At 48.0% G+C, this 24,312-nt stretch overlaps 2 protein-coding genes across 2 annotated transcripts; one reads left to right on the top strand and one right to left on the bottom strand.

Annotated features, from left to right (window-relative positions):
- Positions 1 to 454: 454 nt before the first annotated feature.
- On the bottom strand, positions 455 to 2,437 carry EMH_0071020 (uncharacterized protein; the record flags this gene model as incomplete). Its single annotated transcript, XM_013502221.1, has 2 exons — positions 455 to 589; positions 1,217 to 2,437. 2 exons carry the CDS (start codon positions 2,435 to 2,437, stop codon positions 455 to 457), a joined length of 1,356 nt encoding a protein of 451 aa, XP_013357675.1.
- Positions 2,438 to 6,484: 4,047 nt separating this feature from the next.
- On the top strand, positions 6,485 to 23,885 carry EMH_0070910 (Protein Abca14, related; the record flags this gene model as incomplete). The annotated part of the gene is made up of 40 exons (XM_013502220.1): positions 6,485 to 7,058; positions 7,230 to 7,282; positions 7,666 to 7,762; positions 8,113 to 8,295; positions 8,578 to 8,762; positions 9,134 to 9,368; positions 9,517 to 9,612; positions 9,910 to 10,032; positions 10,207 to 10,343; positions 10,496 to 10,620; positions 10,851 to 10,998; positions 11,191 to 11,422; positions 11,635 to 11,765; positions 12,013 to 12,077; positions 12,206 to 12,309; positions 12,500 to 12,675; positions 12,827 to 13,089; positions 13,341 to 13,467; positions 13,672 to 13,798; positions 14,028 to 14,205; positions 14,371 to 14,553; positions 14,785 to 15,057; positions 15,323 to 15,630; positions 15,732 to 15,804; positions 16,009 to 16,138; positions 16,397 to 16,559; positions 16,677 to 16,788; positions 16,927 to 17,194; positions 17,363 to 17,611; positions 17,806 to 17,943; positions 18,494 to 18,863; positions 19,090 to 19,236; positions 19,564 to 20,198; positions 20,419 to 20,508; positions 21,469 to 21,581; positions 21,983 to 22,025; positions 22,593 to 22,728; positions 22,957 to 23,127; positions 23,448 to 23,522; positions 23,824 to 23,885. The coding sequence occupies 40 exons, from the start codon at positions 6,485 to 6,487 to the stop codon at positions 23,883 to 23,885; spliced, it is 7,098 nt and encodes a 2,365-aa protein (XP_013357674.1).
- Positions 23,886 to 24,312: the final 427 nt, after the last annotated feature.

Raw genomic sequence — 24,312 nt, 5'->3', positions numbered from 1 at the left:
ATTTATATAGGTTTTGGGGCTTTAAGGGTTTTCTCTGCTGTTTAGGGTTTAGGGTTTAGGGTTTTATAAACTAAGAAAAACGCTAGGAGACAGAGAGAAAAGGCGAAGGAAAACTACAAAGGCAGGAGGGACAGAGAAGACTGAACCCGCTCTACGGTGTACAGACACCACAAGCCTTTTAGCTGAGGCTTGAGGGGAGAGAAACGTTAGGTAGAAACACTTTTGCTGCATTTGTCTCTGTTTTTTCTTGTTTGCCTGTCTGCTTGTCTGTCTCCTCATGTGTCTCTACCTGCGTGCTTTTCTTCTATCTCTCTCTGCATTGTCACGACCCCAAACCCTAAACCCCAAACCCTTTTTCAGTAGGGCGTATATCTCTGCGGCTATTTCTCCTGCATATGCATCCCCAGATTTACGGTCTAGGGTCTACTAGGGTTTAGGGTTTAGGGTTTAGGGTTTAGCTTGCCTGGGAGTAGAGAGCAGCCGTCATATAGAAAGCGATGAATGTAATAACAGCGTAAAAACAAAACACCAAAATACTCAGAGACCAAACGGGCCAGCACGAGCAGTCATCAAGACACACGTCAGAGTCCTGCAGCATACAAACAAAAAACAATACATAAATAAATAAATAAATAAATACATGTATAAATAGATTCATAAATAAACAGATATATAAGTACTAAGAAAATAAATGGACATATACACACATAAATTAATAATTAAATAAGCGTATAAATACATAAACAAACGGATACAGAAACAAAAAAGGAAACAAATACNAAATTAATAATTAAATAAGCGTATAAATACATAAACAAACGGATACAGAAACAAAAAAGGAAACAAATACACAAATAAAGAAACATACAAATAAATCAACTAAAAAGAGGACGAAAAAACAAACAAACAAATAAACAGAAAGCAAATAAACTATCAATTAAACGACCAAGCAAACACACAAGAGGGAAAACACAAACACAAGCATGAGCTGCAGCAGCAAAAGAGCAGCAGCAGCAAAAGAGCAACAGCAGCAACGGAGCAGCAGCATAGGGGAAACGTAGACAGAAAGCAGGCAAAGCGGCATGCGATATATGTAGTAAAAGATAGAGAGAACAACACAAAGACAAAGCAGCAGCAGCAGCAGCAGCAGCAGCAGCAGCAAAGATGAAGCAGCAGCAAAGCGTACGTAATGTGCGGCAATGTGCTTGAGGACAACTGTCTTCTCCGTAGTTGTTGCTCCTGTTGCTGCAGCTGCTGCTGCAGCTTCTGCTGCTGCAGCTTCTGCTGCTGCTGCATCATCGACCTCGGGAGAAACGCCTGTAGGAATTCCTTCTGCTAGTGGGGCTGCTGCGGGTGGTGTAAGTGCTTGCGAAGGTGCAGCATCTCTTGTTTGTGCTGCTCCCGGTGCTGCAGGTGCTGCAGCAGCAGCAGCAGGAGTTGCTGCTTCTGCAGGAGCTGCTTCCGGCTGCACCTGCGGCATCTTCACATCTGTTGCAGTTAAGACAGCAGGCTGGTTAGGGTTAGCTGCATCGGTGGGGGCAGTTCCTTCTCCTGCTGGTGGTGGTGTTGGTGGTGGTGCTGCTGCTGCTGGTGCTGCTGTTTCCGCTGCTGCTTCTGGTGCTGCTGCAGCTGCCTCTGACGGAGCTGCTGCTGACTCTGTCGGCGTTGATTGTGGCGGTGGGGGTGGTGGGGGTGGTGCTGCTGCTGCTGCTGCTGCTGCTGGTTCCTGTGCTGCTGCTGTTGCTGCAGGCGCTTCTGCAGCTGGTGACGCTTGGGCTGGTGGTGGAGGCGGTGGGGCACCGGCTTGTGCTTGAGCTGGTGCTGGTGCTGCTTGCAACGGCCCTTGTCCTGCTGCTGCAGATTCTGCTGCGGGTGCTGCTGCTGCTGCTGCTGTTGAAGGATCTGATGCTCCGTTTCCAGCAGCAGAAGGTGCAGCAGGGGGCGGCGGTGCAGCAGCAGCAGCGGGAGCTGGTGCTGCTGCACTGTCTGCTGTCTGCACTGGAGCTGCGGGGGTCGCTGCTTCTGGCCCTTGTGCTGCTGCTCCTCCCCCAGCAGCAGCAGCATCAGCAGGTCCTTCCTGTTGATCAACATGCAAGAAGGTCGGGTAGGCAACTCCGCTGCCCCTCAGACCGTCCCGTTGTTGTTGTTGCTGCTGCAGCTGCTGCAGCTGCTGCAGCTGCTGCAGCTGCTGCTGCTGCTGCTGCTGCGCGTCATGCGTGTGCTGAACAATTGTCTGCAAGCGGCTAGACAAAGTCAGGGGTTCGCTCGCGAGGCCCCCCACCCTTGCGGGAGGCCATGAAGCTGCACTTGCTGCACCTGCAGCAGCTGCTGCTGCAGCAGCTGCTGCGGCTGCTGCAGCGGCTGCACCTCTTGCAGAGGCCAGCAGCGATAGGAGGAGACAGAAGGCAGCGGCCTGCTGCCTGAAAGGCCCCCACATTACCGTGGGTGTGCAAGCGAGCACGCGGCGCCACCTAAACTACTGATGCTATTGCTGCTGTTGTTGCCGCTGGAGCTACTTCTACTGCTGCAGTTGCTGCTGCTGCTGCTTGGATTGCTGCTGCTGCTGCTGCCGCTGCGGGGCCCTTTGATCAGTGCGAGGTTCAAAGGGGGCAGACTTGTTGCTTCTTTCTGACTCTGCTTTCTCTCACTACACCACAGCTTGATGCGCGCATTAATAACGAAGAAGGCAGCGGCTGTTTCGCAACGGCGTCATCGCTGGCTAGGGAGGCAGTGGTGCGGCGGCAGCTGGCTCCTGAGGCTAAATAAAGTCTCGCATGGAGGTCATATGCATTGAAACAACGTTGTGAAATGAAGAAGGAAACAAAGGAAAGCGAGAGGCGACAGGAGGAAGCCGACCAAAAACCGTCGCAGCGAACGACGGTGAGCACATAGACGGGGGCAAGCACGGAAGCGCTTGCAGAAACGGGAGTTTAAAAAGGGAATTTGAGTCACTAAATGAAGTAAACCAGGAAGAGAGGGGAAAATAAAGGAGAGGAAGAAGAAATAGAGAGAAAAAGACCCGCAAGTCCCACAAGTTGATGCCGGGAACGCCAGCTAGTGGATCGAGGCACGTCTCGGCAGTGTTTGTACACCCTAATCCGCTATTCAAAAAACCTTTATCTCATTGAATTTCTCTCTATTCTTGTTAAGTGTGTTTAAAAACCAAGGGGAAAGCATGGGATTTAGGTCCTGCAATAACGATAGACAACACCGCAACTGCCTCAAGCCGCCGCTGACCATCGGCCTACAGCCATGCCTACAGCCAGTGGCAGCCGATACACCCGAAAAGGCGAAATTTGTGATTATAAATGATGAAAACCGAAAAGGTTTTGTTTTTTCATGTTATATCAAGGCAGCTTCAAGCCACAGAAGTGGAGGAGGAAGCCCCGCTACAAAACAGCTATTTGAATCAGCGTGCCTGCTGCAGTCTACACAGACACCCGATGGTACTAAATGGAAACCCTGTGATTCTCCCGTACCTTCGCACAGTCTAATCCCGTGTTGACTCATATTCCATGAACAGCTCTGAGAAGCCTCATCGTGAACGTTGCTGCTGCTGCATCGCGACCACCAGCTGGTGCAGTTTGCCTGTTTGTATTGAGCTCACCGCTGCTCCCGATACTCCGTTGTATTCAGCCTGCGTGCTGTGCAGGCTAGAGAGATAAGGAGGGCTGTTGAGATGAATATGTTTAGTGCTAAAATGCCAAGGGTGTGTCCCCTGCTGTTGAGCTAGTCCCTGTATCTGTTTTCCCTGAGAATGCAAAGCAATAGTTAATTTGATTGCTTGAACCAAATGAGCATCTCCTCTACTCCATTCGAGCTTACTGGGAACAATAAAAAGCTGAAAAAAAGAAATGAATTGCGGGCCTCTGCAACTGCAGAGCGGTAGTTGTATTGAACAAAAGCTGCTTCGCATACACCAGTCGCTTCGTCTGCTCAAACCCTACTGTATGCTTTCCTTTTGTTTGTTTACTTCAAGGTATCAGTGAATAGGATAGTTGTCACGGCAGGTGGGGTGCCTTAAGCGATTCACGCAGGCCCCCAAAGCAGCTAGTTACCTGTTGTACTAGCTAGCTGGGTAGCTAGCTGGATCATCCATCCTACCTACTCCGGCTTTTAGCTAGCCAACTACACTACACCTATTCTCAGGAACTTCCGAGAAGCATCAACATGTTCAGTGTTCCTGAACTGCAGATGAGTGATCCCTCCGCGTGGCTGGCCGTGCGAGTAATACTTCTTTAGATGCTGAGGCCCTAGGTACTTCCTCTGTAGTAGTTGCAGCCTTACAGGCTTCTTCTTCAGGAGTTGCGGCCTTCAATATTCGAATACGTGCCGGATGCTGCTGGTTTCTTCGATCTTTACGGCTGGGATTTTTGGTATACGGATGGAAGCTGCTGCTGAAAATTCATATTCGTTACTTTTTGCAGTACTCATGTGCATAATGATAGATAAAATATGCCGTAGACTGGCTGATCAAGATGCGCGCAGGCAAATATAACGAAGCGGGATGAATGTATCCTTAAATTTCATACATGCAGTGCAAGAAAGACAGCGAATGCATGTCCCCTAGAAACGGTTTTACCGCTCATCCGGGCCTCGAAGATGTACGGTGAGTTCTCGCAGTGGCAACTGCTCCATCTCCGTTAGCAGACTCAGCGCCAGCAGTAGCATCAGATAGCGTGAGCCCGCATCAGCAGCATCAGAAGCAGAATATTAAAATCATCTGATGTTGCAAAAGACGCAATGGATTATATGCCTCTGCGTATACTGCGCTGCTACAGCTGCAGCTCCTGCTGCAGCAGGAGTTGTCTCTACTGCGACACAGGGCAAAGCAATGCAGCTAAGTAGGTCGAACAGTGCAAGCAAATACCCAGCTTTAATGCAACTGCAAGGGTCTTTTTGTATGTTGAACTCTCGCTAGTTGCCCTGAGCTCCTTCTTTTGTTGCTAGAAACGTCGAGACAAATAGAAAGAGGAGTGGTGGAAGAGAGAGGCTGAGAGGCCTCAGGTTTGTACGGGAGGGAGTGCTATGAGAGCAACTATTAATGCACAGCCCTTAATATGAAGCAGATAGGGAAGAAGCACTGGCTAGCGCTGCAAATGGAACCCCAAATTGAGCATAATGGCACGCACATCTCAGTAATGAATTCAGCCTTATACATCGCGGCCATTTCTACTTTAAACAACGCTCCTAACAGGCTTTACAAATCTGCTTTTTACAGACAATGGCTCCACCGAAGCTATGCGGGAAAGCAGGGAAAACAGTGCAGGATATGCTTGGACGGAACGCCAAAAGAGTGTTTAAGGGGTAATAGCCTCGTTTTTTGTTTGCGTCTGAGAAAAACAAGTCCTTTGGATTCAAATGCTGAAAAGGACGCATGAAATGCAGAAAGACACGTCACAGATTCACAGAATATCTGCAAAGGAGGAATAAGGATGACATTAGCAGAGGGGTCTCCAGAACAGTCTGGGGATGAGTTCCAGCCTTTGAGCTCACCTGCAGCTTACGAATTAAGAAGTGTCGTGTTTAATATGATTACACAACGGCCCTCACTGCAAGCTTTTCTCTATTCGTTTCAGGTGAAGGCGATAAACCGAATGAGATGGGGTATTTGTATATATTCGTCCAGCTTCGATTCTGCCCGTGCCTGCAGTTTGTTGGTTCTTTTGAGCAGCAGCAAATCATACATCATGAATTAAAGGGAAACGGGCATAAGCTGAAGCAAATATTTCTGACGTGTGTTGAGGCAGACGGGCGAAAGCGATTATTCAGTTTACTGGCATTCAACTCTGAAGCGCTGAGGGTGGTGATAGTTGAAATAACCGGGTAGTTTGTTTGTTCTACAAATTACAATGGTGTTAATATGCTCTTTTAATAAAAACTGCAGAGGAATTCGCGAATGTAGTATGCCAATTCCAGCAGAAGTCCAGTGGACAGTCCCGCGGTCGTCATGGAACCATCGACCGCTTTTGCCAGAGACGGCTGTGAGCGCGAAGCATACCCTGAATCGGGTTTATTTATTTGTTTTCGTCATTATTTTCCCTTGAGACTCAAAGGAAACGGGAAATAACAATGACTGGTATTGTGTTTAAGAGTCTCACGCTCAGCCCGTAGCCTCGAGGTGGCGGGCCAGAGGCTTTCGCGCAATTTTTGTTTTCCTTCATTTTTCTTTACTCTCTATTATCCCTTTTCTCAACTGCTAATTCCTTTTTTGCTGTTCATGACAGGTACTTCATGTCTCTTCCCCCCACCCGTCCAGGTGACCCTGCAGCCTCCCCTAGATCGAAGGGTGTGTGTGCAGATCATTATGCCATCCACGGTCACCTTACACCTGACTCACAACTTTTACAATCGATTCCCCCTTTCCCCACAGGCTCTCGAGCTTAAAGGCTTGCAAGGAGGGTGAGCGCAGGTCTGTGCACCGCACCCACAGACTGAATAGGGAAGAGGGGCTACAGCAACGATGGCGGGCTTTAACCCCGAGATGATCTCTGCTAGTACCGCTCCGCTACCCCGAACAGCACCTGCCCACTCCAGTTCAAGCCTTTCTACAGGTCCTCCAGGTCCTCCATCAGATCCAGGAGCAGCTGGAGGCTTTTCAGAAGCTCGCCCGCGGCGTGCTGAAACTGCACAATGCAGCATACCAAACTTCCAAAGGCAGGAAGCACTGCCCCCAAACAGTCTGCCAACGGGTCCCCATGGAGACATGCATGGGGCGCGTGGGCGAAAGAGGGACAGTGAAGCAGGCGACGCGTACAAAACATGCAGTGCATGCAGTCCAAAGAGGGAAGGAGACTTGGGCGGCGTTATTCAGGAATACCAAAAGGAGAATCTAGATGCCCAGAGCTACTCTTCTTTTGTGCTTACCGAGTGCCCAGCATTGGAACCGACGGAAGCGTTTCAACAGCTGCGGAAACCGCCTATTTTGCGAGCTGCTTTCTTCAGAGGTGCTGCGAAGTTGTCCGCAGAAACCGATCGCATATTTGTGCTCCTTTGGCGGGCATTCATGTTCAGATTCAGGTACCCAATCATGACCCTCATAGGCCTCCTAGTTCCAGGTAAGACACTTCTTGACCTTACCCAGCAAAATAAATATAAAAACACAAGAACTAACGCTTGCAAAGCACATATTGCCTCCCTCTGCTATTAGTAGCTCAAATATCCTATTACGATAAAGGGAGCTTTTAACTTTGCTTCATTTGTCCCTTGAGCGCCCTTTGTGTATTCAGTTGCTCTCGTGGCATCCGCATGCACCATCCTTGCCCACTATCAAGACGTTGAGGTGAGCAGGAGAAGGACAACCCATCCGGCAGTTGCAGATGGATGGCCAAAAATAAAACGCCTGCAGTAGAACAGCGAGAGTGTTGTGGTTCCTGCTTGCCTGTATGGATATGCCTTCTCACATTGTTCCTTAAAGTGTTTTATGTAAATATTCCTACATTAGAGAGATTATTTGCGCTAAATCATGCATAACTTTTTCTGGATCTTTTACTCGTAGTATTTCATATTTTCGAGGTGCACGTGAATGCTCATATCCATATGCTAGGTACAAGGATGCATTAAAAACACCATTCTAGCCTCGGATGGGGTAAGCGACTTCTGGTGAGGTGACCTGCGTTGGAAGAGGCCCAAGATAGCCCCTGTCTGTTTCTCCTGTCCTTGCAGTTAAACTATGTACCAACCAACATGACGGCTCGCCGACACATGGTCTGCAACTTCGCTGCATACATAAACAGAACCCGGGTCGTGAAAGTGGACAGCAGTAAGCCGAAAGACCGCTGGTCCTTTTGAAGCCAGTCTTTTCAGATCCGCTCACAAACGCTTAGTATACACTCCCAGGCACAAGATGTGCCATGTGGCAGCAGACAGAGTATCGCCGCTTCAAGAAATAAAGCTTATTATAGTTGTAAACATATCTATCTTAGAAGGAAGTATTGTCACTTAACTGAACAAAGCATTTGCAAACTCCGTGCCAGTACGATGACACAAACACTGAACTGAAGAAACATACGGAGGAGTGTGTGCTCGGCAGTGTACCTAAAGGACCTACTTGCTACGGGGAGGTTGATTTGACTCAGTTTTCGCGTTTTGTGAGGGTTTTGGAATGCGCAGATCTGTGTATGCCTCCATCGAATATGATGGGTTCATTCGGCCGCCGATACGACGGCCTGCACATGATGTATTTGCCACTTGTGCTCCACTACGGAGGCTTTCTGGCCTTCGTAGACAAGGGGGGCTCAGACTGCCAGCAGCTCCGCCTCTTCATGGAAAAGTTTGCCGAAACAGTGTCCCCATGTAAGCCGGGTCTATTCTCCCCTGCATATCTAGCGCTCCGCATCTGCACTTCCTTGGGTTTAACTAGCACCAAACGGTTGCTGGCTTTGCTGATATATATATATATATATATATATATATATATATGTATACATATGAAGGCATATGTATAGACAAATAAATNATATATATATATATATATATATATATATATATATGTATACATATGAAGGCATATGTATAGACAAATAAATACAATGGAGTAATTCTGCTGCTGTTGTATGATGCGGACTGCTCCGTCAGACCTTATGAGACGGACCACCGCGGAGGATCTGTTCATCACGTTTCCTTCGGAGAAAGCGCTAGACAAATACCGCCGGGCAGCTGCAGCTGAAAAAAAACGGCCGATTCATTCAGCGTTCATCTGCAGAGCCACAGCGCCAGGACAACTGGACGTGACAATACGTATGCACGTGCGCAGGGGAACGGTGAGTACAACAAACCCCAAGGGCAGATATACACGAACTGCAACACAGCTTTGAGTTCCCCTGGGTCTTGTGCCCAGGCCCTAAGGGGATCCAAAGGCCTTGGATGAATCATTTGGCTGCTTCGCCTCATTCACTGCTCCATCAGTCCCTCACAAACTCCCGCGCTGGCGGGGTACACCATTCCTTCCCTATATACATATAATATATATACATATGTATATACATATATATAGATATATAATTATAATATACATATATATTATATGCATATAACATGCATTCATTTGCCCCCAGGACAGAAAGTGTAAGCACGGGTATATTCAGGCGGAGGCAGTTGTGCGCTTTGTTGTTCGCTTAATATGTGATTGCAGCCTCGCTCTTTTGCGAATGACGCGATAAAGTTTCTGCGGAGGCACTATACGAGTTACAACTCCACGACCTATTTTGGGGGGGCCAGCTTTCTCTTGCACACGGATGTGGTTGGGACTCCCGACGAAGGGGAACCCTACGGCCATCTGACAGGGGGATTCTTGGACCTTTTGACTCTGGCTCATGTCTTCAATATGGATCGAACTAAAGTCCGCGAGCTCCCTGAACACTCCCCAGGTAAGATTTGGATGAAAGCATCGTAGCATGAGAGAGACCATCTGCTTTGTCTACTGCTAATACAGCGATTGTCTGGAAAACTGCAGTAGAAGTAACCATAGAGAAGGGACGATCTGACTGGGGGGGTTGCGTATGCATTGTGTCTCAGTTTCGCAGGACTTTCAGTCCCAGTGGGAGCGGATATCCGAGGCCTTTTACAGGATGTTTCATTACTTCGGCCGAATCCCCGTGATCGACAGCGTCGGTGAGTGCTGAAGGACTTTCGAGGCGAGAGAGAGGGAGAAACTGCAGAGGACTGCAGAGAGTCATCATGTACTCTGCTGTGGACCTGCGGGCAACAACTACAGGGGATGCATTGACCAGCTACAATAAAACAGGACAGCATAGGGAATCCACATGAGCGAACTACGGATATTATACGATGCATTCCTAATAAGCACCCAGCCGGGCTAAGTAAAGCTTGTTGACGCTAGCGGAGTTCTTTGTATTAGTATCTTGCTGCTCCTTCTTGTTTCTTGTTGCGTGTTGTGAACTTCCTTAGCATTATCAAGGAACCGAAGAGGACTAGTTAATTCGTTTGTCAGGGATGCCGAGCGTCACTTGTCAGAGATGTTGGCCCTTGTTATTTGCATTTCAGCTGCGAACGGTCAAGCGGACCCACCAGGTAATTTCAAAATTGGGCGTATTCGCTTTTCCTCCTCTCGTGCTTGCTGTCAACAAATAGCATCATCATCCAGCATACACACGCACTTCCTGTTGTCCGGCAAACTCCCCAAGCGTGTGCAACTTTTGCAGAGTGAATGATTTTGAGGTACTAACAACTGTATGCTCTTCGCAGGTTTATCTCACGTGTACCGGCACTTGCTGCCTGCGTGGGTGCTGGGCCCTGGATACGGCGTAGTCCGTCTGTTTACGCGAAGAGCAGCAGCGTCGGGGTGTGACCCTTCGTCATCGTCTATGCAATTACTGGAGAAAGTACGTCATTTCCAGTTTCTCCGTTAGGTGCACTTGCAGAGACCCTCCAATATGAGCGCTGGTGTTTCTCCATCCAACCCTGGGTGTGGAAAAAAGCATATTCGCAAACTAAGGATTGAACGAAAGAAATCTGTCAGTGCGCTGCCTTGCAGGTGTTCTACTCCCGCACCCAGAAAATGGGACTCGGCTTGATTATGGCGGCAGTCGGCCCGCTCCAGGCTATCCTGCGAAATGTCAGTGCCCCTGTGCGTCGGGCGTACAGTCCCGTCAACTTTTTGTGAGTTTTGTATAGTGTCTATATCCTCCTGAAATGTTTTCGGGAAGGAGTTGACGCAGTTGCAGAAATCCTCCGTTTGCCATATAGAAGTTGTTTAGTCCACAAGTAAACATGAGCCAGGATGTGTTCAATGGTTTGCAGTTGCAGAGAATCTGCGACGAGCTGAGGTGTAATGAGTGTCAAGTAATGGCATTGGTGATTAGTGCGCTGCGTGCTGCGTTCATGCTTAGGGAAACGGCAATGCCTTTTGTTCCCGCAACTGTAATATCGCGCTCTGAAAAACCCCATTCTTGTGCTGCACCCTTCGTCGTTTTGTTCGTCTGCATTCTTTGGCAAGTAGTGAAGGCGATTATGGTCGACAAAGAAACGGGATTCAAAGTGGGCCAAAGCTTCCCTAATCACTACATATCTGTCGCGCGCATTCGGCCCATGATATTTCGCTTTTAGTGGAATATCTCCAATTTCCTCTGGAAGTTTAGCTCTTAAAACGATTGAGGATGGGTGAGGGATATATATATTTGTCTCAATATGTAAGGTACGGTGCTGAAGTGTTTTTCTATGTTGCTGCAGAACATGCTTAAGATCTTGGGGATATCGGATAGAGTATTGTGGACATCGTGGTATCTGTTTTTCACTCTCTACAACTTGCCTACGCTTGTAGCGGTTGCATATATTTCGCATTATTTTGCTTTCCAGCTGAGCGATATTTGGTTTATCATTTTTCTATTTATGCTTGGGCTGGTCGCCTCCATTTCCTTTGCCCTGTTCGTCACCGCGTTGTTTATGGACGGGAACCTTGCAGGTAGGTTTTTATTGCCGTTGCTTGCTGGGCCTTGAAGAGGGCTGGTGGATGCCTCATTCTGTCTCCCTGCAACGTTTTGGTTGCCCTTTTTGCCTGGCTTCACATTGGTCTAAGCGGTTCTGCGATATCTATTTGCGGCAGATTTCGTTAGTTGGGGCCTGGGTGAGCATTTAGTCCTGGCTGTCTCTGCTGCCTGTGCGTGTTGTGAGCAGCCATGGCTGCGTGTGCGTGGTACGTTCTAATATGGGTACCCGTTGTTTGCCAACGATTTGGCAGTGCTGCTTGGGACCCACACTTGCAACGACTCTTCATGGCTATTTGCCCTGCAGCGGCACTCGGCGTGGTACGTCATAATACAATGCAACTTCTAACACGATGCGCTTGTAGGATATATTTGTGTATTCAACCACCCATTATATATAATATAACGCAGAAGATAAAACGTGTCCCCCTGTCGAGCCACATATACATGTATTCAGTACATTATCGTGCATAATATAGCACAGAAAAGCTGTCACCTTTCGTTCTGGAGGAAAGCCAACGCGGGCCTCCATTTACTCTTTCACCTTCTCTGCAATCCGCCTGCTTAGGGAATAGACATTGCGTGGAATTTCAACGAGCCGTACATTGGCGGCATTCGCAGCAGTACAATTAAGTGAGCTCTCTCTTCACTCCGAGTAGTTAGCTGTACACCTACCCCTGCAGTAGACTGCTTGCATATAGAACACTGCCGCTTGTGGTATTATTCCTCTGCGTGTTCTGTTTGTATGTGTTTGCTTGAAGTACCTCTTCTCTCGGCATTACACTGGCGGACACTTACATTACTTTGGGCATAAGCATAGTTCTCTTCACGTGCCTCGGCGCCTACCTGCACAAGGTCAAGCCAAGTACGTGTTGGTGGGGAAGTGGGCAGGGAGATAGTGCTGATGCCTTTTATAACTCCTCCGTAAACGCTAGCTCAGCAGCTGCAGCAACAGCAGACTCGGCAGTTGGCATTTTTTTTAACTCAGTGTAGATATGTTTGCTGCTTCTTATGGGCTCGGCTGACCTATGCGTTTGGATTCTGCCCTTCCTTAGCGTCTAGTGGAAGCCCCGCCCACCCTCTCTTTTTCCTGTTCCCCATTTTAAGTTGCATTCGCCGGCCGTGCACTTTGTGTTCTCGAAGAAAGCAGCCGAAGGACTCACAAGAACTCCAAGAGGCTTCGGCAGGCCCCTTCTGCGGAGAAAACAGGGGAGGGGAAAATGACGGCAAGGTACAGCTCTCCATCAGCTTATCTCTCAGGAGCTAATATATTTATTAAAGCCTCTACCCTCGACAAAGGGCGTACCCATGAGCTGTGCTGCCGCCGTGGTTCTGCATCTGAATATCTAAAATACATTTGTTGGTCGCTTGTCTGTATGCAGCCCCTCCTGGAGGTTCGCAGCGTGCACAAGAAGTTCCGTACGTGGCAGACGAAGAAATGTTCCCGAGGTTCTGTCAAGGCAGTTAGAGGGGTTTCTTTTTCGGTGTATCGCAACGAGATATTCGGTCTGCTAGGACAGAATGGGGCGGGGAAGTCGACGCTGATTTCTGTCATCACGGGGTCGCTTGCTGCAACTAGCGGAGATGTCCTCATAGACGGAGTATCCGTGAAGCAGTATCCTTCCCTTGCACGATGCAATATCGGGTAGGGCGGTTGGGTGTTGCTCCGAGCCGCAACCGATTCAAATACACACTGTCAATGGTGCCATATGGTGCTACTGAGGGTATAGTATTTAATTCTGAAAACACTTTTCTAGGCATCAAAGACGTTAATTTGTCAGTTTTAGTTACTTTACCACTCAGACAGGCCATATGCAATCTGCAAGTGCAGTTGCGCGCACGTCGGCACTGTATAGCTTCCAACTGTTCGTGTATTACTGCTTGTCTTGCTGTCAGGTACTGCCCTCAATTTGACGTTTTGCTTCCCTATTTAACCATTGAAGAGACCCTCTGGCTCTATGCAGCTCTCCGTGGTATTCCGAGGAGGCGCCGGAAAGAGGAGGTTGCAGAACTCATGAACATGGTAGGCCGTTCACTGATACCGAAACAAACCGACGTACTGCAGCCCGTACGCCAGCAGTTTCGTGCCGCTGGGCAGCTTCAATGACAACTGGTGTTATTTCTAATTCTAACAAAGTCGCCTACACTCCACTGTCGTCAACCTCTCTTTTGTTAGTGAGCCAGATGTCTTGGTGCTTTTGGTTCCATTACTGCTGCGGACGTTTAGATGAAGCTCTCGGAAATGGCTAAGGTGCAGGTGGTCGCACTCAGTGGAGGCTGGCGAAGACGCGTGAGCAGCTCTGTTGCATTCCTCGGCGATCCAACAATTGTCTTTCTCGACGAACCCACCGCAGGTACGGCATCAACACTCATTCGTTTGCTCATCTATCTCCAGTTACACAGCTGTTAAATATATATATATATATATATATATATATATATATATATATATATATATATATATATATATATATGCTCTATACGGCTAGTTATATCTACTCGAGCAAGTTCGCTGAGGAAGAGTAGAGGCAATCAGCAGATGTGTATTAGCTAGCCCACCCATATCGGTATTCGTTTCTTCAGGTATGGATATTCTCTATCGCCGAACATTCTGGGACTCTGTCCGCGGGTTAAGCAAGGGTCGCTGCATTGTGCTGATTACGCACATGATGGAAGAGGCTGACTACCTGTGTGACCGCTTGGCTATAATGGTTGACGGTGTTATTACATCTGAGGGGACGGCACTGAGTTTAAAATCAAGGTGGGAAAGCATGCACCAGCTTGCACGTAGATAAATGTCAAAGTTAGCCAAGCTGAGAATTTGGCTGTTTTTCGGATGGCTGGCTGTATGCATGCAGCCTGCGCCCTGAACATAGGCTCTCTAACTTCCTTTTCCTGCTTGCGACTCTGCATTTTGCCCGGGCAGGTTTGGCAGCGGCTATATTATTTCCGTCATACTCCTCAAGCAGGCCGAACCAGAGGTGCAGCAGGCAAATAAGAAACTGCGGCAGTTGCTTCAAACGTTCGAACATCCCCCTGCAATCACAGAAATCTCCAGACATGAGCTGCGAATCGTTTGTCCATTTAGTCACTCCTTTCAGCTACCACGGTGGGTGCAATGCAGTGAAAACTTCGACCAACAGGCACCCACCCATCAACCCTCCCCTTACACACACGCAGAGTGGCGGCGAGTAGACCGGCGCATCGATGCAAACACGTTGAGGATGCATGACGAGTAGAGTTCTTCCTAGCTAGTGAACCACTGGTGAGAGTTGTTGCTATCGGCCGTTGAACGGCTGGTCGTTTTATGTATTGGTGCGTGTTGTGCTGCGCGGCGCAGTCTTTTTTCCGAGTTGGAAATAAATGCTAACTACTACGGAGTCGAGTGCGCTGTCCTCGGTTTTGCTTCTCTTGAAGAGGTTTTCCTAAATGTAGTGAAACTTGCTGCTAGAGGTGGGGCGTCGGAGTCGACAGGAGCAGACGAAGCAACCAATCCCAACAGACTCTCTCTAGCTAACAATGCAGCGCAAAACGGAGTTGAGCTCAACCCACCGGTGGGAAGTGCAAATGGCCGCTGCTCGAGTTCGTCGCGCAGAGTTTCTGCAACCCTACGGTAAGCAGTAGCTGAGGACAGTGATGGGAACTCTTGTAACCAAACTCCCCTCCAGCACCCCATATATCAAGAGTCAAATGAACCCACTAAGACTGTTCTAGTTGCACATGCTTGTCATCACGTCGTTTGAACCCGTTTTGCACCTATTTCGTATGACAGCAAGCGGTGAAAGCCGCCCAACTCCGTGCGCTGTTTCCGTTTTACGCTATATATATACACACAATGGGCTTTTTCCTAAACTTCACGTTTTGCTTTGCATTTGCAGACGAGCAGCCGTTGATCCTGCAGAGTGTGCAGATCATGTGGCCGCCACTGCTCCTCAGCCTCTGGCCCTAAGATGCACAGACAGCGGATTCGAGTCGTGCGAAAGCAAACAAGCTGGAGGGGCTCCGAGAAGCTCTTCATCTGCATCTGCCATTCCAAGCGACCCAAATGCCATCCCTCATTCTTCCGCTTGTGGTTCCAGCTGGCTGGCCGCCCACCAGAAACGCGGGCGGGCTAGAAGAGGACTGCTATGGCAGCTTGCAGTGCTTCGTGCATTAGTTGCAAAACGCATTCGCCTTCTTTACCGCGGTGAGGCTTATTATGGTTGCCACCCTTAGCAGTGTCGCTTCATTGCGGTTGTCTTGTAATAGTGTTACACAATGTGCTTTCCCGGTTGCATGCCTTTGCAGACTGGGCTCTTGTGACGGTTTCCTTCCTTATTCCGCTTCTCCTAATGGGGTTGACCCTGTACCTGCGATCTGCGTGAGCTAATCTAGTCACCAGTAGACACGTAATCCAATTCCCGAGTGTTCAGGTTGAACTATGAAGGCGCAAATCTAAGTCTCCCTTGGAGCTTTTCGCCTCAACGTCTGCATACGCGTTTTGGTTTCCCCTATATTTCTGCCAGACCTTCTTTCTTGATGCTGCAATTGTCTACGTCTGTGCGACCTGTGCTACTCTCTCTAGGAAGTCAGAGCCGCGGGTTCCCTTAACTGGACAACAACTGTTTGAATACCGACTGCCAAAAGGCATTCATTCGGAGGTGCCGTATGGAGGGGCAGGGTGGATATTAGGGGCTCTTGACGACTGCTACTCTGTGAGTAGTGCCTGGTTCTGATATATATGTCTAGGTAGCGCAGGGATCACTAATAGATCACTAAATGGAAATTCACTGAAGGGGCAATCTCGGTATTTCAAGGTTGGTGTAGTTTAAGGCAGTTAGTTGATGTTCCACATGCATTCCAGTACGCAACTCTTACACTGTTTTTAATACTCAATATATGCATTTTTTTATATGCAGCACATACAGTTTGATATGCTGTGCTCACGCTACTTGGCTTCTCTTCCTTTGCAGCCCTTTATGACTCACAACAACGTCTCTGAACATGTGAAGGACAACAATGATATGTACGGATTCCTTCTGGACGGCTACTTTGGCCCACATGATCCTCGCTTTGGTGCTTACGTGGCTCCCCCAGGCCAGGCAGATATATCTGATGAAACCAGCCAGTTAGAAGGTATGATGGAGCAGGAAGGAACATCACCACATCTCCGCTACAGCGTCACCCATTCAGCGTCTGGTTTTCGTCTCTTTGAATGCTTATTTAATGTGCATGCGTGTCGACCCACTGCAGTAACCATCTGGCACAACTCCACCTTCCGCGACTCCATACCTTTGCACTACAGTCATCTCCTAAACTGCATAGCACAACAGCGCACAGGAATGACGGACTCCGTTTTTGTCAGGTAAGGAACAAATTACCGTTGGATAATATATCTCACTCGAGCCACTTCCCTGAATACGATGGTTGTTCTGCACGACAGCACGACAGCCCTTAACTACACCTTTAAACAGCCTCATCTGACACTCTGTTCTATTTTCAGCAATCAACCATTCGAAGACACTGACGACAAGTCTATGGATGGTCTAGTGGTTGGCTTCTTTACTGTAATTGCATACTCATTCGTTGCTGCCGGCGTGGGGAAGGTCTGCATAGTGGAGAGGGTGCGGAAAGTTCGCCATCAACAGATTCTTGCCCAGGTCACTCCTTTTCAGTACTGGATATCGAGCTACGTGGTGGACATGGTTCTCCTCCTTCTTCCCTGTTCCCTCATTTTCGGCATGATGCTTTGGGTTGACATTACGCCCCTCGTAAGCGTCGTCCCTCATATTCCTTCCAGTCGATGCACCTTAACAAAAATGCGAGCTGTCTTGAATACGTATTCACCATTATGGCGTCCACGTGGAAAAGACGCTTGGTTCTACAAGGAGTTGTTTCGATTTTCCTGCGCTGTTGTTTCTGGGTTATTGCGATTTCAGGTGGGGCCTCACCAGCGTGGTGCCTTCCTTCTTGGCACCGCATTATTTTGTTTTTCGGTTTGTCCGTTAGGATATGCTATTTCAATGGGTCTCGATTCCGCAATGACCTTTGTCATTGTTATGCTGCTCCTGGGGTGGTCTCTCCCCTCCATTCAAGCTCTCTTTACGGAGGTCAGCGGGCTGCAAGGCATGTACAACCAGTACCTCCGATACGCCTTCATGCTGCTTCCCCATGCTGCTCTCTGTGAGGTAAGGAGCATAAAAATTTGCCTCCCGCAGGACAATCATATTCACTATCAAGTTCAGCTGCGGTCTTGTATCCAGAACCACTGTAGGCTATCTGTACTGTCTGGCGTTTTGTACACTTCGAAATACCATAGTGAGTGAAGTCTACATTTTAACTAAACGCGCTCGGTGGTATTTTTGAATTCGGTTGTTCGCAGCTGTTGACCAACCTCGCCATGATGAATCAGCTTGTTGGTGGCAAGATGCAGGCGGAGGAGTTGGTGAATTGGATGGAGTTCTCAAAGACAGGATGCCCTCTGCTGTATTTAGGCTTGACGATTCTGCTGAACTGGATGGTTTGCATTGCCGTCGACTGCGCTATCAACTATCCCATGAGCAGAGCGAGAGCGTTTTCCTCCGTGCGCAGATTTGTACTTTCTGTATTGAGGCTTCCAGGTCGCCTCCTTTGTCGAATCTGTTCCTTTTGTCTATGCTGCTTGCCTGGCCGCGGCGGAAACAGCCAAATGAGGATGAGAACAGCGCTCTCTGCAGAAACATCTAGGAAAGCAGGACAAAGGACAATGAGGGCAAACGATGACGTAGGATTCTTCAGGAGCAGAAATGCAAACAGCATCTTGGGTCTTAATGTACAAGTAAGCTGTTACTGCGCTCTAACAAAACAGATATCTCAACTGATTAAGGCTACAATCTCTCTGCTTCAGAATTAACTGAGCCTGACATACACCTACACACCTCATCACTCAGATTTTAGCTTCGTTGTTGGTCACCGAATATGAGGATGTGCAAATAGCCTTTTGAGCTGAGGACTGAGTCTACAAGGTAGCCTAAGGGAATGCACCTACTGTGATGGATTTTTTGTGCGCTCCAAATTGTGTTGCGTCGCAGGAGGAAGAGATGAAGGCAGGTAAAGCAGTTCAGCAACTGCGACGCCGTTTTCAACACCGCGACTTAAGCCTCTCTTCCGGCAGTCATATAGACAGCGAGGATGCGGGCAGAGACGTAGAGGAAAGTCAAAATCCGTCTTCTCTCGGCTTACCGTACTGCGCAACCGATGGAGTTGAACTGCCTTTAGTCGTGCACAGACTCGAGAAGACCTACCCGCCTCCCATAATGCAACGCTGCCTCTGCTGTTGTTGCCCGCAAACTCGGAGCAGCTGTTGGCCATTCTGCCTCTCCTGCAAGAGGCCACAACCAACTAGGGCGCTGAAAGGCGTTTCCTTTTGTGTGCCTCGAGGCAAGTGTTTTGCATATATTGGTGAGTAGGGCAACGGATATTCCTAAATCTGCACTGCCACATATACAGAGTCGCCTACAGCTCAGCCTCTGCCTGTTGTAGACATCGAAGCGCCGTTTTTGTACTTCTGCATCTTCTTGATTCCGACAGTCCAAGTCTTTAAATGCTTGGCCTGCAGGCACGGGATGAAGAGCAAGCCCGTTTCATCTCTGCCGTTAAATCTGAGTGCATCCGATTCTTCCTGCAGGTGTAAATGGTTCCGGAAAGACTACAACATTCAACATCGTCGGTAGTCTGATGTCTCAGACTGCTGGCTCTGTTTTCATTGGTGGATACGACGCTCTCCTTCAAACAGAGAAGGCACGAGCTAAGCTGCGTTACTGCCCACAGTCAGGTACGCAGTCGAACACAACATGTCAGCACTGGCACATGACAAAGGCTTGCCCTGCATCAATACCAGATTGAGGGTTTCGGAAACACTCCTTTGCTGTGGGTTCCAGAGTCACCCCAACGCCCACATTGTCGTTTTCCATCCCCTCCTTGCCCCTGGTTGCGCCGGGTTCGGGGACACAGTCCTTTTGTCTGGTCGCGTTGGTTATCTTGTCTTGAGAAGCAGTTTTGGTGTGCGCTGTTGCCTTTTTCTGCATTGTGTTGGAGAAAGTATTTACTGATCCGCTTCCATGAGTGAATATGACTGCTGATGTTGTTAATGTGCTCGCAGACGCTCTCTTGCCTACCCTGACTGGCGCAGAGCACATCTATCTTTACGGGTGTCTGCTGGGCTTGCGACGTCACCAGCTACGGGATTTCTGTTCGGACTTCTTCAACGTAATTGGGTGCAGCAAGTATATGCACACCTTGGTCAAGTCATACTCTGGGGGAACGAAGCGCAAGCTTAGCCTGGGTATAGCCATGTTGGGAAAAGTTGATTTATTGCTGTTAGATGAGCCGACGAGTGGAGTGGACCCAGAAAGCAGACAAGTCTTGTGGCGCATGATTGAAAACGCGAAAAACTGTCAGACTTCAGGCAAAGCAATCGTCCTCACCTCGCACTCCATGGAAGAATGCGAAGTTCTGGGCGACCGCGTGGGGATAATTCACAAGGGGAGTATGTTGTGCGTAGGCACTCCTGCAGAGCTACGCTCAACATACGGTCACGGCTACCAAATTGAATGCGTCTTCGTTGCTGCTTCTGTTTCCCAAGACCCCTCATTGCCTCGCCGTTTTATTTCAGCTCTACAAAAAACACTGCCTACTCTCCGCGTTCTCCACCGCATGGCGTACAAAGTCACAGCATCCGTGGCTAAGGGCGCCGTCTCCCTTGCCACGATATTCTGCGAAGTAGAAGCGGCAAAGGTACGCACCAACTCCATTTCCTAAATGCATGCAACCGCAACGCACTCCTTCCTTGGTGGTATTGGGGAACCTTGAGCATGAGCTTAGTCTACAAAACACGTGCGGCGGTCAGTCGGCGAGAGCCCAAGCGTGAGGGTTGTCGCTCGGCCTATGACACTGCAAATGCACCGTAAGCCCCTTAAATGCATGATATGTGTTGCTTTTCCTGCTACTCCCGCAGGCTCCGTTTGCTTTAGAGGCGTACGTCGTCTCGGAAACGACTTTGGAAGAAGTGTTTGTTGAAGTCAGCCTCCGGGCTGATGGGAAAGCGGTGGGAATGTAACTGGGTACGATGGCCCCAAGAGGATGCCTGAACTATCCACACGATATGGGCCTTCAATACCGTAGAGTGAAGATCTATTAACGAAGGAGTTTAGAAGGGATATTGAGGAAGCACATTTGAATGCTCACTGCACCGCAGAGCACCTGACAGATGTAAGGAGCCATAAAGTTCATTGAGATGCGCTCCAGAGCACACGAGTCGAGTAGTCTGTCCTCTGTTGAGCTGCTTGACTCGTTTGCTCCTGCTACTAGCAGGACAAGCCAAGATGGCAGCTGTTTGTAATTCGTTTCATTCCCGTTGGTTAGCCTTTAGTCCGCTTTGGTGGTTGCGCTGGCCATGCGTGAAGTGTGCCCTGAAGCTGATGGGCTAACGTAGGCCAAAATCACCACTTTATATTTTGGGGAAAAGTGGTGGAAACTAGGACTGGCCCTTCTGGGAAAGCGACTTGCGTCGCTATAGTAATCGCTGGATAAGCGAGTGATGTCATCCACTGTATTGCATTGATCGTGGAGGTGGGACGGGTTCGTACATTAGGTGTTTTATTGAGGTGCATGCAACCATGTAGCGCCTGTTCTACTAAAGCACTGTCATCTAGGTAGCAACTGTTCACTAAGGCATACGTAACAGCCTAGCAATTGTTATAGTACGGCATTTGCAACGCTTAGAGCCACCCCGCGTTGTACTGTAACGGAAGAGTTCGAACAGGGCTCTACACCGGAAGAATAACCGGCTTTTGGTGAACAGCTCTCCACAGGGGAGTTCTTTTCACAAGCTTAAACCAAGTGGAACGTGTCAATGGAGATGGGAAATGCATTCAGCGCAACAAACATCGCACACAAGGAAAAGGGGAGCAGCTCCTGCCGTCCTCCTACAACTGCTTATCTACACATCGAACACAGAGGTACGTCTTCTGTCGCTTGGGCATTTTTCAATTTTTTTCTTTCTCAGCAGACCTTGAGACTTCGCCTTCCACCTCAATTTGGAGGGATATGGCGCGCCGGGCCAGTGAGATCGGATGAGGATAGATTGGATGAAGGGGTATTACAACAAACAGATACAATGTGAGGTTTCCTTTCATCCCTTCAAGAACTGTTAGACGCGTGTTAACTTGGAACCCGCAATGCGGAGAGAGCACAGGGATGTTGGTGTAGCGTGCGTGGTGATGACTCGATGATGAAGCGCTTTTCACGATATCTCGCAACATAGAAACATTATTATTTTGCTCGGTTGTGGTGCAAAAGCTTCTAATAACTCCCTATAATGGTCAGAAAGTAGGGGTGCTGGGAGGCTCGAGAGGAACATGAACGCTCTTGTCTGTCACGTCATGATGGCTTGGTCCACTGGGACTGCGTGCAGCTCAAAAGCCACACCTCCTTCTATGCCTCTATTATTTTGAATTTGTTGGCTTTCTCTCTTTATTAAATTGGAATTATTGTTCTTCCCGTGTTTCGTCCTCTACCAGATCCAATATGTCGGGTCCTCCCTTCGGCCTGTCGTCTCAACGCGTAAGCCGACGCTTCGATCAGCAGACCTTGTGCATTTTTTTCTTCCCTTTCATCGATATTAGGTTTGAAATAAGTCGCAATAAAACTAAGTTATTACCAATGATGTCTCAGGCGAATGATTAAACCTCGAGCCCTTCGCTGCCTCCCGCGAGGACGATGATGGTCGGGGACACTTGGGTGTCGCAGCTGACGATAATTGTCTCCTTGTAGTGACCCTGATTACCTTAAATAACACTTAAATTGTATTTTTGCATTTTATATACCACATTGTAGTCATTGTGGCTCTTCAGCTCGACCGCCAGAAGACCTGTGTGTAGCATGACGCCTGCTGGCGCTTGTGCGGTATTGTTTCATTTCTTTGACTTCGTTGATGTTGGATTTGCAACGCGTGCATACTTCGGTTGTCTCTTCTGTTCTCCTTTGCCTCTTTGATCAGAGGCAAAGAAGACAAGCCTAAGAAAAAGGCTCGCGCTGGGCCGGTGCTTCTTAGGATTTTGTTGTGCCTGAGGTTTGATGGTCTATAGGCTTTAGGGTTTAACGTTTCTGGGTGTGGTTTTGAATCTGCAGCGAAAGGAGCTACAGGTGGCTTTCCACGCATTTGATAAAGATAAGACGGGGAAACTTGACGTAAATGAAATGAAATATCTTCTCAAGTCCATTGGAGTCTGTCTGTCAAGAAGAGAACAAAAGGCGCTGGAAGCGGGTGAGGAAGAAGCAAGTCATTGACCTGGAGTTTAGCTTTCCTCATATCCTCCTGACTCGGTAGACTGAAAACACCTCGGGATACTGATGTCGTAGGATTCAGGGCATATTCAGGGTTTCACTTGTACTGTATACCTGACCCATACATGTATACATATATATATAATATATACATACTTCAACTAACAATGAATTTTATACGGCTTTCCTTCTACTTTTGCTACTGCAGAGTTCGCGGATAGGGGGGAGTTTGACTTTGAAGACCTCCTGACCATTGGTCAGGTAGTTTACAACGACGTTGCAATTGAAAGGGCCCTCGTCTTGGCACTCAGAAAATTAACTCCTAAAGGAGCAAAGACAGTTTCTAGAACAGTCCTAAGGGACATGCTGCTAAACTTGGGTGAGCTTCTTTTTCTTGTTTTTGTTCTTGCTTCTACTGTTGTTGTGTTGTTGCTGTTGTCGTTGTTGTTATTTTTCTTCATCTGCTTCTCCTTCTTCCTATGCTTTCTCCTTCATGGTAATTGTATGTGTGCCTGCTTAGTGTTGCTCGCTGCTATCCTTCGGTGTGTTGGTTTCTCGCTCTTTGTCTGCTTGGTGGGTTGTTTGCTTCCTTGTTCTTTGTGATGCACGTCGCGACCTCGAATGCAATTATTTTTGTCCTTGTTGTATTTCCTTACTTGTTTTGCTTATTTCTACTCCTACTTCTTTTGTTGTATACAGGCATGGGAGTTAAACTTACAGAAGAGCAGGTGGATATGTTCCTAGACATCTGCTGCAGCGAGGACGGAAAGCGAAGTGATCAAATACAAATTTCAACCTTCATCTACAGGCAAGTGCACTTTCAGCACTTATAGGGCTATTCGCAACTATATATATATATATATATATATATATATATATATATATATATATATATATATATAGTTTATTCGATTGCTTTCGCTTAATTCACACATTTATCTAGGTGTATTTGCTCGCTTGACGCATTTATATTTAGGTGTATTTGTTCGCTTATAATATTCATTTAGGCTGATTTATTAGATTATACTCCAGATGCATGCAACAGTTGGTATAGATGTGCTTGTAATGTCTTCAGGGTCCTACGCGACTGATGTAAAGGGGACGGGAGGAGTTGCAGCAGTTATTACACTGTATTGATTGTTGCTGCTGCTGCAGTTGCTGCAGAGGTTGCTGTTGCTGCTGCTGATCCGGTGTTTCTGGTTTCTATTAATCTCTTACAGGCCAATCCCAGACATTTATTTTATTGGTCTTCAATTTTTTTTGTAGAGGGGCCGAGCGCTGTAGAGGCTGTTGGGGCTTTCTTTGCGCTTTGCCTTCGCATTCCTGGGGATAAACTGATGTCTTAATATCTAATATTAATAGATATTCATATTAAATGTAATAATATTATATAATGATATTATATTAATATAGTAATACTGCTTAACTCAGAGACTGCAGCCTGCAAGAACACTGCTGAAAGAGATGTAATATTGTATAAGAATAAAAGCTTAGAGAGACTGTCATATACGCTATAACAATGCTAATACTAAGTAACAAAGGCGGTTGTATACTAGTAGTGCTT

Source organism: Eimeria mitis, genomic scaffold (genome assembly GCF_000499745.2).
Source record: "Eimeria mitis Houghton genomic scaffold, Emh_scaff86, whole genome shotgun sequence".
Taxonomy (NCBI): domain Eukaryota; phylum Apicomplexa; class Conoidasida; order Eucoccidiorida; family Eimeriidae; genus Eimeria; species Eimeria mitis.
Note: the sequence above shows the minus strand (reverse complement) of the source record. Positions and strands in the feature narration are given on the sequence as shown.